Source organism: Hibiscus syriacus, unplaced genomic scaffold, assembly GCF_006381635.1.
Source record: "Hibiscus syriacus cultivar Baekdansim isolate YM2019G1 unplaced genomic scaffold, ASM638163v2 tig00111621_pilon, whole genome shotgun sequence".
Lineage (NCBI taxonomy): Eukaryota > Viridiplantae > Streptophyta > Magnoliopsida > Malvales > Malvaceae > Hibiscus > Hibiscus syriacus.
In genome coordinates, this window is record NW_024063138.1 from 3,688,453 (window position 1) to 3,706,946 (window position 18,494).

The following is an 18,494-nucleotide window of genomic DNA, read 5'->3' on the forward strand; positions in this document are numbered from 1 at the left end:
AACCAAACATTGTAAGTTCTAAATCAAGAAAAAATCAAAAAGAGAAACCGAAAAGAAGAAGAAGATAAAAATTTAGTGTTCGAACTTTTAAGACTCAATGATGTATGTCTAAAGCCCAATCACAAAAGTGAGAAAGAGGAAGAAAAGTTACCGTGAAAAAAATTATCCAAAAATTGGCTCCATTCGATGATGAATGGAGGAGATGGGAATGGTTGAAAATGAATAGCCTTTGGCTATACATTTCAATTTTAGTGTAGTTTTGTGAGAAATGTTCAATTCTGTATTTAGGAAGCTTGAAATGTCATGTTGCATTTCTGAAGGCCTTACGATCATTATCCATGGAGATTGATGATGATAGACGACTAATCAATATAAAGATTACTAAGAGCATGTGAAACTGAAGTGAGAAAGGACATAGTGAAAATAAAGGAAGAAAAAGAATAAAATGAAGAAATTGTGAAAAAAATAGTTATACCCGTAACAAAAATATCATCCTGCTATTCATAGGTGACTCGCAGGTGTAATCCCACTGTTGTGCCTTTTATAAAATATAATTAATTCCTATCCATACTTTAAAATTGAAACAAACATCTAGCATAGTTTGATATAAATAGTAGTTTTAATCTTTAAAATTTGCATATTTTTATCGATTTAGTGACTAAAACGAATTACAAAAATAATTGAATTAAAGCAACTGGTGACCAAAAACAAATTATTAAAAATTATTTTAAAAAAATTGAATGATCAAAATAAAATCACAAAAATATATGAGTAACTAAATGTATAATTAACCCTAAAAAATGAAAATGAGTAATCAAACTTCGACTCCCATAGTCCCCACGTCGAAGATTACCGAACACAAAGCATCAAGAAAACTCACTGCCACCGATAGGTTGGTTCAGTGGTAATTAAATTGATGTTGATTAAGGTCTTATGTTTAAGTCTTTATGTATGTAGAAAACCTTAGTCGATAAATTTATCCACTAAAATCAAGTGTGCGATCAGGATCGATTTAGATTAATCAAGAGAAAACCTTGAAAATTGAGTGAAAAAAACTCATCGCCTTAATAAACCTAAACAAATCCCCAATATAATCAATATGCGTGCAACTAATAGAGATTGACTCAAGTAATAAGCAATTTGATATGTTTAAGTAAAGTATTAAGTTTGAATCATTATGTATGCAAAAAGATCTTTGCTATAAGATTCATCCACTAAAATTAAAATCGATCTAAATTAATTAAGATGAATTTTAGAAATGAGAGTGCTATATATATATATATATATATATAATTGATGTATGTATGTCTTTTGATTTTCAATATTTATTTCTTTTTTTTTCTTTTCTTTTTTGAAAAGTTTCAATATCTATTTCTAGACGTACCTCCACTAAACCTTTTATCTTCAAACCCTAGCCTCCCATACCTTATTTCCCACATCTCTATATTTAGATCTCAAAACCGCCGCTAACTTTCATGGGTTCCAGAAGAGGCGGTGACAATGATGGCGCTAGCCCTGGGTAATGCTAATTTATACTCTCCCCTTTGTTATCTATTTCCAAACAATCTCGATATATGATATTTTCTTTCTTTCTTTATTGTGTAGGAAAATCTTCGTTGGAGGCTTAGCCAAGGACACGACTCTAGGTGACAGAGCTTTTTCCCTTTTTTTTCCCTATCATCCATCGTTGTGTTTTATTTGTTTTTCTTTGATGAGTATTATTCAAATTACTGACTTTTATCTACTTTATTTTGGGTTTTCGGGATGTTATGGTGGGATTTTTCAGATACATTTATCAAATACTTTGAAAAGTATGGGGAGATAACAGATTTTGTTATAATGAAAGATCGACATACTGGCCGGCCCCGTGGTTTCGGGTTCATCACCTTCGCGGATCCTTCTGTTGTTGACACTGTTATGCAAGAAGATCATGTTATTAATGGGAAACAAGTAAGCTAAAGCTTTCAACCTTGTATTTGTGCTGTTGCATTTGAAGATTCTGCTGTTGGTTACAATATGAAAAATCTTAACTAGGATCTGATCAACTTTAGAACTTGTTTTTTTCTTGGGGTTTAGTTCCTCTTTTTATGACTGTGTTGCTTATAAATTGCGGAGAGTTAGGTTTTTTAGTGTTATTGTGCTGTAATTAAAGGGGAAAAAAACTACCCACCATAATATTGCTGGGGCTGGGGTGGATTTAGCTAATCTTGGAAATCTTGGATTATTCTTATCGTGAGATTTCTTAAGTGTTTAATCTTGCATGATGGATTGATTTGTTTGGCAGGTTGAGATTAAAAGGACTATTCCAAAAGGTTCTTCCCAGTCAAATTACTTCAAGACAAAGAAAATATTTGTTGGTGGGATTCCAACATCAGTTACTGAAGGTCTGATATTTTATGCACATACACTTTTGCTATATTTTTTATTTTACTTAATGTTATGTTGATACTTATAGATGAAGAATTTTGTTTTTTATTATTTGTCCTTTTCCGTGCTGTTCGAACCTTAGATGAGTTCAAGAATTTCTTCTCAAAGTATGGAAAGGTGGTGGAACATGAGATAATACGCGATCATGCAACCAAGCGCTCTCGGGGTTTTGGGTTTATTGTGTTTGACAATGAAACAATTGTTGATGATATGCTAGCCAATGGGAACATGATAGATATGGAGGGTAATCAGGTGAGTGTTAAGTGGTTCCTTATTCAATCTGATGTAAGCATATATGTATGTACACTTTATACAGATACAATGCAAAGTGGCATGTTAAAACTCTTCCGGTGATGAAAGCAACCACATTGTTATCATCATTCACTTCTTTTGTTTTTTGATTTATTTAGTTTTTCAACTTTCAATGCATCTGGGTTTGTTGCAGGCCTATTGTTGTTATTATGTCTCCTCTCAAGGTAGGATGTACAGAGAATTTATTGGTGAAGGAAACCTAGGTTAACATACTTCTTTGTTGTAGGTTGAGATCAAGAAGGCTGAACCAAAGAAAGCCTCAAATCCAGCACCTGGTCCTGCATATGGTAGTGAATCTAGGTCTCGTTCATACAATCATGGTTTTGGTGGATTTGATGATTATGGTGGTTTTGGTCCTGCGCCTTATAGGTCTTATGGAGATTTTGGAAGTAGATTTGGAGATTATGGTGGTTATGGTGGAGCTGGTGCCGATTTTGGTGGTAGTTATGGGGGGTTTGGTGGTGGTGGTGGTTTCCCTGGTTATCGTGGAGATCCATCGTTTGGTTATTCTAGCCGATACGGTCCCTATGCTGGTGGGCTTAGTGGGAGTGGTATAGGTGCATATGGTCGTGGAGGTGGAGGATATGGAAGTTATCGTGATCCAGGTCCAAGTGGTAGTTATGCTGCAGATCCGGGTGCTGGATTTGGTGGACCAGGTCCATTATATGGCAATAGATCAGGATATGGTGGCATTAGTCGCTACCATCCTTATGCAAGGTAGAATGTGCTTAAGATCTTCCGTAGAAGTTGCCAGGTTTTCAAAATGGTTTGCTAGGCATTTTGCAAGTCGGCACAATTCTAGATCACGGCAACTGTTAGATTTGCCTGTCTCCAATCTATTGCATCCATTGCTTAGAGACCCCAAGTTAGACCAGCATCAACCTAGAGCTTCTCATCAATGAGCAAACTTGAATTTTAGTTGAGCTGCTATATCCTGCTTTAAGTTCATTATTGTCAGTATATTGTAGTTAAAAGACTTTTGACCTTGTTTTGAACTTAGCCCCAGTTTTTAGGTGTGTATGTAACATTTAGGTAATTAGTAATATAGATGCTATATTATTGTTGACGCGGAGATCTTGTTGCATTTCTAGTATTAACGTTCGTTTTTTCTTGGTTTACAAATCACAAGGCCTAGGTAACTTTTACATGTAAGATAACTACTTGATAACTAAACTGTGTCGGCATTTTAGCTTCGTTGAGTTGAAATGCAAATAGATAAAAAATCAAATAGTGTGACGGGTTTTACATGATAGTATGGGCACATAATGAGTTTTGGCTCTACTGCTTGGTTTGCTTGTGAATCACTGTTGTTGCAGGTTGGATGGTTTATCTGAGGCATGAGCGCATATATATGTATATATATTGAATAATCTGGGGTGATTACAAGGTAGTGATTGGTAGATGGGAGTGTTTCAAGCCATGGTTTGGGTTTGTATGTATGCATATATGCCGAGGTCTGAATTTGAAGAGTATGATTGTTTGTATTGCTGTTTCAAATTCTCATTGTAATCTAATTGCAACGATTGCAAGTCATAACATAATAACAGAAACTGTCGTTTTCTATGTTTTAAATCCAATTAGATTGTTAAGATGATCACGTTAGCTATGTTGGCGTCTACAGTCTAATATGAGGTCAATTGTAATAACTTGTATGTTTGAAAATCTACTTTTTAAGTTAAAGTATAACTCCTAATTCGTTGTTAAAGAGGATACTGATCCCCTAAGAGTAATTACTAATATTTTAAGCAACTCTTGTTACGTGCACAAAAAATCCGAATATCTGATTTTGGGTAAAAAATATCCGAAATCGAATTTTGGAAAAACCGGTTTTTTTTTAAACCGGATCGGATATTTAAAAACAGGATAGTATAACCGGTTTGGGAAAAAATTGAACGACCGTTTTTTTACCGGATTAAAAATCGGTTTTTTCAAACCGGATAAAAAACTGATTTTTTATCCGAAAAAAATCTGGTTTTTTTAAAAAACTGGATTTTTATCCGAAAAAATCCGTTTTTTTTTAAACTGGTTTTTTGCAAACCGAAACCGGTTATACCGGTTACACCATCCGACCCTCCAAACCGGTTAGGATCTGAACCGGTTTTTTTAAAATCCGGTTTTTAGGTTGGGTGAAAAAATCGGATCGATTTTTATCCTATCCGGATCGGATTGAAATCCGGCTTCTGTGCATCTCTATTGTTACCTAAAAGCTTTTCTAGATTAAGGCCACTTTGGCTGTCGATAAATATTTTTATACGGGTAAGTTGCAATTTGTTAAATTTCCTTATAAAGCCATAAATAGCACTAAAGCATTCAATATAATCTTGAAATCATAAACGTGCATCGCTTGAAGGATTTATTGCCAGCTCGATTTACTTAAAATTCTAGGACTCTTAAAGACAAATTACATGGTTTGTTTACTTTCCAATGTATACGTATATATAGGATCTTTCTATCTTTAATAAACAGTTTTTTCTCAACACAATTAGTAATTTGACTTGGGATCCTCTAATAGTCTTTTTCAAATTCTTCCTCGATCTTCTTCTTTTCTTGCTTCCAAATATGAAGATTTTTTTTACCTCTCTTTAGGTTTCTTTCTCACGTTGGGCACATGCAAAATTAGTGAAGAGATGAAGCATTTCATTTTTTCTCTTTCCTTATTCATTATTCTACAAGCAACACTCATATCTAGGGATGGGCATGGATTGGATCCTACTCGAAAATTTTACATCCTTAACCCGATCCAACCTGACCCTAAAAATATATACTCTCCACTCGACCCGAACTCGACCTTATTTTTGAGATAAAATTTGAACCCGATCTGATCGAAAATAATAATAAAAATATTTAATAAAACTAGTGATTTAATTGAAAAAAATAATATATAGAGGGGTATTATTGTAATTATTCCTAAATATATAAGGTACAATTATATATTTTTTGGGTCGGGTCGGGTATTTTTCGCCCTAAACCCGAATCCGACTCGACTCGAACATCACTTTTTAAAAACCTGACCTGAACCCAATTTTTTTTTATAAAAGACCCGACCCGATCGGGTTGAATTCGAGTCTCATGCCTATCCCTACATATCTCTTTTCCTTACTGTTATCTTTCTCAAATGAGTGAATGACTGTTAATGTTATCTCTTATATATACTTTATATATCCTTTTTGTTTAACATAAATTCCCTAATTATAATTTACATGAGAATGTGGTTGTAGTTAGGTTCCTTGATAATTCTATTTTTAACCGTCATTCAATTTAGTCTTTGAATTTTATTTTAAAATTTAATTTAATTCAATGTGACTCATAAATTGATATGAATAATCATTATAACTATAATCATAAGTGAATTAATTTTTTTCATTCACTTATGCAAACTTTTTTATGGCAAAAATTATCATTTTGTCCTTAAAATTTTGAAACTTTGGAATTTAGTCCAAAATCTTATAACTTGCTTCTTTACAATTACCATGATTCCTACTATCTTTTGCCCAAACTCATCATCTTTTATTGATATAGCATACCAATTTTGATATTAGATGTTAATATAATATCTATTCCGACTAAAATTATCACTAAAATTTTTGAAATATTACGCTCTTCTCCCTTAAAAAATGTCCCTGAATCTGTTTAGAGTAAAGAGGTGAGGGTATTATCATTTCAATAGAATTTTTTTTTGATTAATTGGGGTAAATATAAGGCAATATCTGTACAAAGATAAACTCTCAACCTTGACATTGAAGGCTCACACCCCTGGCAATTATGGTGCTTGAGCCCCGATCCTCAAGGAATAACAACAATTCCTTTACCACATAGGTCACTTGGTTCGTGCCATTCAATAGAATTGAATATTCTTCTCAAATAGTTTTTTTTACAGTTTTGATACTATGAAATATTTACAACTTTTTTTCTTTTTTTTTTCGGGTTCAAGTGTGTCGACACCTTATACAGTGCATCGGTACCCTACAATCTATTCTTCCCAATGTTGTATCTGACGAACTTGAATTTCCTCTTGTACCTATTGCTTTGGTGACATTGCTGGACATAATGAGTGCTAAATCATGTCTCCTATTGCACTTGAAACAATCGATCCACCGATAGTTAAGAACCCTTAATTTAGCATTCTTAGAAACAGGACAGTATCCAAATAATAATCAAACGAAGAAAACGATTATATAGATTGAGCTTTGTCGTATTTACGTACACATACATTATGATCGTCAAAATCATTTTTATCAGCTTCAACTCATTTTGATACATTCATGAATCTCCAAAATCCCTAACGATAAGATAAATAAGGCATAACATTAGAGTCATTTTTAGTCATAGGATGGTGTGTAAACGTGACGTTCGAATAGAACACTCTAACATGGGTAGATAATCAGATCTTGAAAAACCTCTCATTTTCAATCAATTATAGTCTGACGAAAGTAAAATTAAACCCAATAGATGCGAAAAAAATATCCTTCTGATCATAACAACATTAAATATTTAATGGTGGGATGATAAAATAAAATAAAATAAAAAATAATTGATCAAATTAAAAGAAGTTAAATTTTAGTGACCAAACTAGGAGTAAAAGGACATTTGAGTGATAACATTTATAATTTACTCGCAACCCTAAAATAATATAATTATTTCGAAATGATCCTTACTTTTGTATATAACTAAATGATTATAAATTTATTTCATTTATGAGTAGTTTTAGTTTTTTTAATACTTATAAAATAATATGGTGCATATAAAATAAAAACATCAAAATTCAATTGGTTAAAAAAAGAAAATATATCTTAATGGCAATACCTTAAAACATATCTTTTCTTATCTTATATTCCTTCAATTAAACATTATAACCTTACTTTCCTCCAAAGAAATCAAAAAAAATAATACAACATTTTTAGTAATATGTCAATTAATGTAACATTCCAATAATCTTATTCCCAAAGATAATCTTATATTTTGTGAACCAAATGACCCTAATATTTTTCCGAGATTTTACATTAAAGAAAAGGATAAATTATGCGTTTAGTGCCTAAACTATAAGTTTTAATCCGTTTAGTATCTAGACTTTCAAAATTTTCAAAACCGTACCTACAATTTAGTTTTTATTTCATTTTATTACTTTGTAATTAAAACTTAGTTTTTGTTTCATTTTTGTACCCCGTTCAAAATTTCAATTTAAGTTTTGAAAAAAAATTAAAAGTTTAGGTACTAAATCAAAATTGATAGTTAAGGTACTAAAAGAATTAAGTTTTTAAAAACGTGTACTAAAATGAAATGAAAATTAAATGTTAGGATGATTTAGAAAGAAATAAAAGTTTAAATACTAAAACAGATTAAACTAATAATTTATGTACTAAATTTATAATTTACCCCCAAAAAAATCACTTATGTAAACATTCATCCATCCATCCAGCCGCACCGTATCGTATCTCTCAACCTCGGAGCTAACTTTTTACCAATTTTCCATAAATTTAAAACAGAAAACAAATCCAGTTTACTAAACTACATCCATCCGCACTGTATCGCAGCACCCCTTTCCCCAAAACAACCCTTTAAAAACAAGAGAGAAATGCAAAAGTTAGGGTTTTACAGTTGTAAAAGTGGAGGGACTGATTTGGCTAAAGTCAACTCCTGAAATTTCCTTGCAGTCTTTTCCTTCCTTTAATCAGCTTCCCAAGTTCTTAGCAAGACACTCCTCAATGGACCTTCCTCTCCGTCGCTCTAATTTCCCGCCATTCGAGCCCAGCAGGTTAATAACAATAACAATAATCTCAATATAAACATTCAATTTCACGTCTTCAATTGAATTTCTTTTGGGTGTGTAGCCCGAGGCGATGTCCCCGAAAGGGGAAGAGGGGGGAGATGCTTTGAAAGTAAAGGAATGGGAAGTTGGAATGTTCCAAAACGAAGTCGCAGAAAGTCAGGGTATAAGAATACGGCGACGGCCTCCCACTGGTCCGCCGTAGCATTACGTGGGCCCCTTCGAGTTCCGTCTGCAGAATGAGGGTAACACTCCCCGTAATATTCTCGAGGAAATTATTTGGAACAAGGACATCGAAGTTTCCCAAGTAATATTTACAGTTTTTAATTTTATTTTATTTGAAATTCATTTGCTTTTACATTTCTAGAATGTGTGGTGCTGATGATTTTTGGGTTGGGCAGATTAAAGAGAGGAAGCCTTTGGTTTCATTGAAGAAGTTTATCGATAATGCGCCTCCGACTAGAGACTTTGTTGGAGCGCTTAAGGCTGCGCATTTGCGGACTGGATTGCCTGGTTTAATTGCCGAAGTTAAGAAGGCTTCCCCTAGCAGAGGAATTCTGAGAGAGAATTTTGATCCAGTAAAGGACTTTTCTTGTTCTTTTATTTCATAGTAGTTGAGCGTCCTTTTTTTATTATTCTACTCATGATGGATTGGATATTATCCTAGTATTAGCATTATTAGCTTCATTCTGGTTCCTTGTGCGGTTATTATTGTATAAACCGTGGTGGTGTAGAAAGTTGAATTGTGTATATTTGATGATGAATTTATTTAACTTTAAATACATTTATGGGGCATTTATCAATCTTCTAACATTGGCTGTTAAATTGTGAATTTCCTAGTGAAATTTTTGATGCTATAAGTTTGATTGGATTTTTCATAAAATCAAGATTCTTCCATAAAATAGGTTAGAGGCTTGAGGTTGGAGTATAGATCAAGGCCTCATTATGCATACTTATGAAAGTTGATAAATAAATATATTATTAAATAAGCAATTGCCACTTTCTGTTTCCACTGTCGTATATAATTCTTCAAGTGTATATACTCTAAAAGATTAAGGTTTTCTTGCAATTATGCTAGGGAGGAAATTTTCAAAATTTAAGAGTATGTTTCTCTCCAGAAAGAGTGAATTAAAGGAACTATGTGTTTTTCTTCTATCAGTCTATCCTTTTTATTAGCAAGTGGTTATCATATATATATATATATATATATATATATATATATATATATATAATGTTTCTCATTATAGGTTGAGATAGCACAGGCATATGAGAAGGGTGGAGCCGCTTGTCTCAGCATTTTGACTGATGAAAAGTATTTTAAGGTACACAATTGTTGGTTTTGTGAAGATTTTATTCACTTTTGCAGTCTCTCTTTCTCTCTCCGATATAGATTTTGAAAAGTTCTCTGGTCTGTATATTAGTATTATGACTTGCTTTTTACTTCCTATTCAATCTAGGGAAGCTTTGAAAACCTGGAGGCAATAAGAAGTGCTGGAGTTAAGGCCTGTTGTCTGAGTAACCTTTTTAAGTTGATCTATAATGTTGATATTTCTTATATGTACACTTGGTAAACCTTTATAAATCTTTCCCCTATAATGAATGCAGTGTCCTCTACTGTACAAAGAATTTGTGATAGATGCTTGGCAGATCTATTATGCTCGAATCAAAGGAGCAGATGCAATACTTTTAATTGCTGCTGTTTTGCCTGATCTTGACATCAGATGTATGGTTAAAATATGCAAGAAGCTTGGTTTGGCTGCACTTGTAGAGGTTAGACAGAGCTTCTTTGCTATTGTTATCATCATCATTTTTCTATTGCTTTTGAATTGGTGAGGTGTTTTTTGGGTTATGAAATGAATTTCACTTGGGAGTTGAATTTCCATAATTTATTGAGCATTTTGAAACCTCTTCCCCTCCTCGATTCAATTAGAAATCATAATTAAGTGTCTTATGAGTTGTATAATTGAACCCATGGCTCCAAAATGAGCTTTTAGTATTACTAATTTTTTATCTACTTCTTTCCAATGTTCATATGCTTTTGTTATTTTTCTTTAGGTGCATGATGAGAGGGAAATGGATCGTGTTCTTGGTATAGAGGGGATTGAACTTATTGGTATCAATAATCGTAACCTTGGTAAGGTTTTGCTAGTTTCTGCAATTGCTAATTGAATTGCCTCATGAGACTTTTAATCCTTGTAGTTTAAAGGTTCTTCGTTATCATAACTTCTAGAGTTGTCTGAGAATGAGTACATAGTGTGTTCATTGATTCATTCTGACATAATAACCTTGTTCTATATTATTTCCCCCCCCTCCTTCACAAGTGTCCATTGTCGATATTTTGACAACCAGCTTACTAGTGACAATGCTAGACATCATTTGTTTGTAGATTAGAAGGGGGAATGAATTCCAAATCTAAAATCCAAGATTAATTCATCACTTAATACCACATCCCTTTGAATATATACCTGGATAATATTTCCTGTAGTCAAAATCAAAATGTGCAATATAGTGAAGAGAGTTGTAGGTTCTTTGATCATTGCAGCCACCAATCACCCAATAGTCCAATATAAATTCTAACAAAATATCTTGGCTTTTCTAAATTTTAAATATTAAATTTTCAAAATAAATTTGTTTTGACTTTTGATATTCAGAAACAAGTGTACAAGTAGACCTGGTAAACTTGACCCGAACCCGATTACCTGAACCGATTTACCCGACCCAATACCCAATATTAACCCTAACATGATAATCAAATTTGATCCGATACCCGACCGAACCATACCCGATCCAAAATTTAGCGAAACCGAAATCAACCAAAATCTAAATTAACCCGAACCGAATTCGAAAGCAAGCTGAACCTAATTTAACCCAACCCGAAAGCAACCCGTACAGATTGAAATTGATAAAAATTATTAAACAGTAAAAGTTATTTTCAATAATAAATTAATTTAAATAAAATTGATAATTTATTAAAAATATTAGATTTATGATAAAATAATATAAAGTTTAAGAGGAATATAAAAGTAAAAATCTAATTGTACGATTGAAAACAGTAATAAATAAAGTTTACTTATCTTACTTGTTATAAAAATATTAGATTTATAATAAAAATAATAGAAAACAACTAAAATAAAGGAAATAATATTAGATTTATAATAAAAATAATAAAAAGTTTACTTATGTTACGACTAAAACTTAACAAATAAAGTTACGTATTTTTTTTTAAATTTAATAAAAATATTAAATTTATAATTGGAAATAAAATTTTTAATAAAAAAATATTTCTTTATCAAATAGTTCTCATTATTAACTTTTCATACGAGATCAATATAAAATTTTGATAACAAATTCTAACACGTATTATAGGATCGTATTTGTGTCAAATTATCGATTTATCATCTCTAAATGATGGTTTAATTCAAAATATTGAACGATTGAGAATTGAAATTAAACCTAACTGATAAAATTAACAAGTAAGAAGACATAGTATATATCAATTATTCTATATATATTTGATTTTGATTAGACTCATAACCAATTCATCCCGAATTGACCTGATCTAAAGGTTGGCTTAAACCGAAAATCAACCGATCCGATATTGACCCAACCCAAAATCTAACCGATCCGGTATTAACCCGACCCAAAAATCAACCGACCCGATATTGATCCGAACCGGAAAACAACCGATCCAATAATCACCCGACCTGATCCGATTCACCGTACACCCGAACTAGATTAGAACCAGATCCGATCTGATCCGATCCGAACAAAATTAAACCGAACTTAATCCCAACCCAAATTGACCCGAACCAAACCCGATCCGAATGCTCTAGGTACAAGTGAATAACAATCACATGCATCTTTGTAGGAAGCAGAATTTTTTAGGTTGAGTTTCATAATGCCTTCAAATTGTATCTCTTAAGAAAAGAATTTCTCCTCACAGCTATATATGGGCAATACAAACATTTTTTTTATTGGTTTTAGCCTTTTAGGTGTTGGTTTCTCCCCAACTTGATGGCTTTTTTGTATGTACATTATGCTTTAAGTAAGTATTGGGACTATTTGTTTTTCATGTATATAAAATCGGAAATGTGTTACGTATGACTATAACGATCACAATTGAAGTGTCATTGTTTCCTTATACAATAGTAGAGACCAGAGTCTACCACTAGCTTGGTAACTTTTATCTCTAACATAGACTGCGATCAATGTTTAAGAGGATTCAATGATTCCCCTATTTTATTGTCTTCAGAAACATTTGAGGTAGATATCAGTAACACAAAGAAGCTTCTTGAAGGAGAGCGTGGGCAATTGATCCGTCAGAAAGATATAATTGTAAGCGAGCCTTCACCTTTTCTAAATTGAAAGCCCAACAACCTTCACTATAATAATTTCAATGCATTAACAGATTAGAAGTTGCTTCACTTTTTATATAGTACATGCAACTTATATACTTTGTTTAAACAATCTATTTTTAAATTTACCACATCAGGTTGTAGGAGAATCTGGGCTATTTACACCGGATCATGTTGCTTATGTGCAAGAAGCTGGTGTTAAAGCGGTGAGTTACATTAAGGTATTTGCATCCTTTGCTCGATATTAAAAATGTTTTTCTTTTATTTTCTTGATGATCTTGGATCAACAAGAAAGTATTTTCCTATCTGTTGCATGTTACATTGTTAGAGTTAGGCAAGTGAAGAAAAACCTAAGAATAAGATTCCTTTGGTACCGGTAGAAGCAACTTTGCGTTACTTTAAGGAAGTGTGTTACAAGGTGAAGATGATAGACATCGACCTCGTAGAACTAATAATCCTACTTTTTGATATATGATCATCCACGAACTAATCTGGTTCGTAAATTGAATGCGAGAAAATAATGTTTATGACTGCAATTTGCAACATTCGGTGCGAATTTGAAGTTAAATTGGTATCAACGGCTATAAAATGCATCTTCTATGCTCTGCATATTCATACACTTATAGAGAAGATCATTCCATAACAAATTTTGGTTGGGGAATCAATAGTGAAGCAAAGCGACCCTGGAAAAGGAATAGCTGGACTTTTTGGTAAAGGCATATCTGTTATAATTTAACTTCTGGAATGGGGATAGTTGCACTAAACAATAAATAATCCCTTTTTGTCCCTGAAAAATAAATACTAAATAATTTATTATTAAATTAATAACATGAATTTAAATTGAGATGGCAAGTCTGTTTGATTTGCAGATTTCAGTACATGGTGAATGCTATTATATTATTGAATTGAAATTGTTACACAGTATGTCAGGACAAGACAATATATGAAAATGAATGAAGCCTACGTTTAAGTACTAATCTAAAATTGTACTTACATCAGCTTTCGAGAGAAGCTCCTGCTTCTCACTAGATTTTAGGCGATTTTAAAAAATTCTTTCTTTGATCCCTCTTTATTGTCTTAAGATGGCGAGTAAGGTGATTAGATCTGTTGGGAAAAATTGCTTTACGGTGATCATTTTCAATATTCCAAAGCTTCTTCATCATCAAGGTCTTTGGCTAATATTCGATAATTATGGCAAGGTGGTTGATTCTTTCATCCCTAACAAAAGAAGCAAGGGAGGAAGTAGGTTTGGCTTTGTTCGCTTCACCAGATTGGAGGACGCAGGGAAGGCTATCATCTGTGCCGACAGATCTAGGATTCAAGGTACTGAAGTTAGAGTTTTCTTGGCCATATTTCAATCTCGTGAAGCTTTCTGGAGAAAGAAGTTTGCTGGCCCAAAACTAGCTGAGGCCAAGAGTAAAGTGGAGTTTCATAAGCATTCAGAGGCTCCCATTGTCGGTGTTGTTGATGAGGATAAGCTCATCACTCTCAGAAATAGTTTGGTAGGTCGGTGCAGAAAATTTTAAAAAATGAAAGAGTTGGCTGCTCCTATGCACAAGGAAGGCATTTTAGGTTCGAAAATTATGAGGTTAAGTTGTTTATCAATTTTAATCATTTTCGAAGATGAAGAGAGTTGGGACTATGCTCTTAATAATCAGATTGGGGCGTTGGAAAAATGCTTTGACAAAGTGGAAGTGTGGTCGGAAAATTTCCAGTGCAGCAGCCGTCGGGCATGACTTTCGTGCAAAGGGATCCCACCGTTTTTGTTGAGTCATTCCACCTTTAACAACATTGCAGACAAATAGGGAGTTCTTATCTCCATTGAGGAAGGGACATTAAATCCCGGCTCGTTTGATAGGGCAATGTTTCAGATTACTACGAACTGTCAAGCTTGAGTGGAAGAATATTTAGATTTGAAAGTTGGGGAACAGATCTATACAGTATATGTTTCTGAGTTTGAACCTTGTTTCAGCCCAAAATCTGCCTGGGTAGATTCGTCCTTGGAGGATAAGGGAGTTGCCTACCCGTTATCCACGGTGGAGGAACTTGTTAGTGACTCGCCAGTTAAGCCTCCCGCGATGGAGGAGTGTGCTGAGGTGGACTCATTGGTGGAGAAGAATTCCGAGCGGTTTTCTGAGGAAGAAGACATCCTATTATGTTGTTTGGGGAACAGAATTAGAGGCAGCAACTTGTCGGGTGAGGATGAGGAGGATAGGAACATAGGGGAGGAATTAATTACGGGTCTGAGGAATGTGGTTGCTGGTTAGGGGATGGTACAAACGAATTTTGAGGAAGTGGTGGAACACGAGGAAGTGTTGGACCACGCGGAGAGAGAGGCAGAAAATGACATAAGGAAAAGTGGTGAGACTGCACGTGCTTATGAGGGAATTAAGGATTATTTAATTGATTTCCCCATGTTAGATGGTCGGGTAGACTCAAAGGTGGTGGAGGATGGGACTATTGTGGGCCTTACAAATTATTGTGCATTCAAAAGATCCAAGGGTGAGACCAGGCAGAACCGAAGAGCAAAGAAGGGGAAAAAGAATTATTTCAGCTCTCTCCAAGACCGCTGTAGCAAGAATTACCAGAGCAAGGTGCAACGCGAGGAAGATTGGCCTGAACTTGTAGGTAGATCCCTATATGATTTTGATTTTCGAGCAAGGTGGCAGACTCAAAAGAAGGAAGCGAAATATTCATTACAAATCGGGAATGATTTGGGTTTAGAGTCTAAATGCTCACAAGTGTTTTTTATTTCGGAACATTATAGCAGTGGAAGTATTAACTTAATCATTAAGTACTGAATAGTTTTGAGGGGACTAGAATATGATTTTTGATTATGGAGTTGGAAGTTCGGAGGGTCTTCGATGTGAAGTCGAGCAATTAGTGGCAGAAGGGCGGATAGAATTTTTTCGAAGTCTGTTTTGTTCAACTCTTATCGTGTGGAAGCTCATGGCTTCGGAGTTTGAATTTGGCTTCTATGGATTGTGTCAGCTGGTATATTTGGCCTTTTTTATAGTTGTATTGTGTTATGTTGTATTTCGGGCCAAGTTTTGCTTTTAGTCTGGTTAGTCATTTGAAAGTTGTTGTAGCTGAGATGATTAGGCTGTTAGTGTTGTGGTTGAAGGTTGTATTCGGTTGTTTTTGGTGTTTTGTCTATGTTGGGGTGGCTCTAGGATTGTATCTTTTGTATTTTCTTATGTTGAATGAAATCTTAAGGCATTCTTTACCTCCTTCCTCTGATTAAGGAGTTTCTCTACAAGCTCCTTTAATTAAGAAGGGAGGTTTTTAACTAGACCTTTAATTCCTATAAAAAAAATTGTACTTACTGTGCACGTTGAAATCATTTCTTGGTTGATTAATGATGTGAAGGAAGTAGAATTCTCCTATAATAGTTACCATAAGTACTTAGTGATGTATATTGTTGAAGTAGTACGGTAGTCCTTGTACTATATTTGAACTGCATTTTGATTCTTTTATTGAAAAAATGTGTAAATTGGTCTTTCTACCTTTTAAACAGGGAGTGCAAACTGGGGAATAGTTTAAAATACGATCTGTTAATGTTTTAAGTTGGATAAGGTAATATTTTAGGTTTAAATTAAAAATATTACATTCTTCATAATAAATCACGGGAATGTATAATTGTCCCGGTTGCAATTAAAAATTCATTATCTAGACATTTTTTGTTGTAATCAAAATTATTATCAATTATATAACTTTCATGTTGGATATATAACATTTTAGGTTAAAATTAATTGCAATGCAATGTTATTTTATTGTAATTGATATTATTATATATACTATGATTTTAAAGTTAAATAAGATAATATTTTATATTAAAAATCATCATAAATTAATTTTAAATTACGTGAATTAGTCTTTCTACATTTTGAAAAAAGTGATTGTTTCCATCAATTTTTTTTTGAAACAAGGAATACGTTGGCCTTAGAAACATCAGAAGTGTCTAGTAAAAATCACTCGAGAACAGTAGAATAAGAAAGCAAAAAACATAAAGATCAACAGAGAGAAGTATGCAGCAGAACGGTCCCCTTCCAACGAAGCAGTGGCAAATACAGTTGACTCCGATGATTGGCTTGGGGATTTGGGGCCTCTTGTTTATCATTTGAAACCGAATGTGAGTATACCTGGAAAGGGGTTTGCCGTTTGCTGCTTTGTGGATTTGGATGGGGAATGGATGTGGCGGCTGTTCAAGGAGTGTTTGTCGAGTACTGCCTGCTCAGCGTTGGCAGCTGTTCGTCCTCCTTTGCCCACCAGTGGTCCGGATTTGATAGGGTCTGTTTTCCATCACCAGTGCATATGCTGCGAGATTGCTGGATACCTATGGAGCTGCTGCTGCACCGTGCGATATTCTCTACATATATAGGGGTTGGCCTCGTGTTAGAATGCTGCTTTGGACCATCTGTAAAGGACGGCTCTTATCAAATGAAGAACGAATGCGTAAACATTTGACAATCGATTCGAACTGTGCGTTATGTGGTGCAGCGATGGAGAGTTTCTCTCATATTTTCCATGAATGCATGGCAACACGAGAGGTGTGGAAGGATGTTGTTAAACCTCATCTGTTTGAGGAATTCATGGAAGATGATGTCGTAAGCTGGATTGATAAGAATTTACGGCAATCCCGGTATTTCCCCATTGTGGAAGACGATTGGGATCTCTTCTTTGGCTCGATGGTTTGGAGTATTTGGACTCGAAGGAACAAGATTATTTTCGATATGGAGTATGTTGAGAATGGAAGTATCCTCTAGCGGAGTGTATGGCTTACTAAGGAGGTGACTGTAGCTCTTGCTAGAAGGCAACAATTGCAGGGTCCTCGGCTATCGAAGGAGAACTGCAACGTTGGGTGACAGGCTCCTATGAATGGTTGGATGAAGCTAAATTCTGATGGCTCGCGGAATGCATCAACGGAACTTGCAACATTTGGAGGTACTATTCGTAATCATCTGGGTGGGTGGATTATTGGTTTTTCAAAGCGTATAGGTTACTGTTCGGTGGTTGATGCAGAACTTTGGGGGATATATATGGGTGTATGTGTGGCTTGGGATAGAAATTTTTGGCGGATCATTGTTGAAAGTGATAACAAGGAGGTGATAAACAGGCTTCAAAGTAAGTTGGATGTAAGGAGTTGCTCTCCAATGATGCCCAATATTCAGGCTCTTCTTAATTGGGACTGGCAGTAGAAGTTTCAGTTTGTTCCACAGGAAGGCAATAAGGTTGCGGATAGGTTAGCTAGCATGGCATGGACGAGTGAGGTGGCATTTTTTCTTTATGATTTATGAATTTATACCAGACGCAGTCCGAATGGATGCGGAGGATGATGCGCGTTTTGAAGCCAGCTTTTGTATTAAAAAATAATATTATTATTTAAGAACCTATATCCATTAATGGACGACCCGAGCAGAAATGAAGAGGTAGCCAGATATATTGACGAGGATAGATCATGGAATATCCGAGAAATTCAACACCTGATCTCTGAAGAGACAAGGATGGAATTTCAAAGAGTCTCGATTCCAGTTTTGACTGATTTTCAAGAACAAGATAAAAATACTTGGGGATTCTCTAAGGACGGGCAGTTTATGGTTACTTCAGCATACCAAGCCATCTCTATGGGTGGTCAA

General features: G+C 34.4%; 1 protein-coding gene and 1 pseudogene across 1 annotated transcript; both read left to right on the forward strand.

Moving 5' to 3' along the window:
* The first annotated feature begins 1,403 nt into the window (after positions 1-1,403).
* On the forward strand, positions 1,404-3,831 carry LOC120165886 (DAZ-associated protein 1-like). The gene is made up of 6 exons (XM_039175317.1): positions 1,404-1,519; positions 1,606-1,646; positions 1,787-1,950; positions 2,285-2,384; positions 2,510-2,679; positions 2,966-3,831. Exons 1-6 carry the CDS (start codon positions 1,476-1,478, stop codon positions 3,458-3,460), a joined length of 1,014 nt encoding a protein of 337 aa, XP_039031248.1. The 5' UTR covers positions 1,404-1,475; the 3' UTR covers positions 3,461-3,831.
* Positions 3,832-8,325: 4,494 nt separating this feature from the next.
* LOC120165889 lies at positions 8,326-13,832 on the forward strand (annotated as a pseudogene).
* The last annotated feature ends 4,662 nt before the right edge of the window (positions 13,833-18,494 follow it).

Bases quoted from the DNA above. Each gene is read 5' to 3' on its own strand.
- LOC120165886 (XM_039175317.1), top strand. From the start codon at position 1,476: ATGGGTTCCAGAAGAGGCGGTGACAATGATGGCGCTAGCCCTGG. The intron at 1,951-2,284 runs GTAAGCTAAAGC...TTTGTTTGGCAG, and splicing joins ATGTTATTAATGGGAAACAA to GTTGAGATTAAAAGGACTAT. The intron at 2,680-2,965 runs GTGAGTGTTAAG...TCTTTGTTGTAG, and splicing joins TAGATATGGAGGGTAATCAG to GTTGAGATCAAGAAGGCTGA.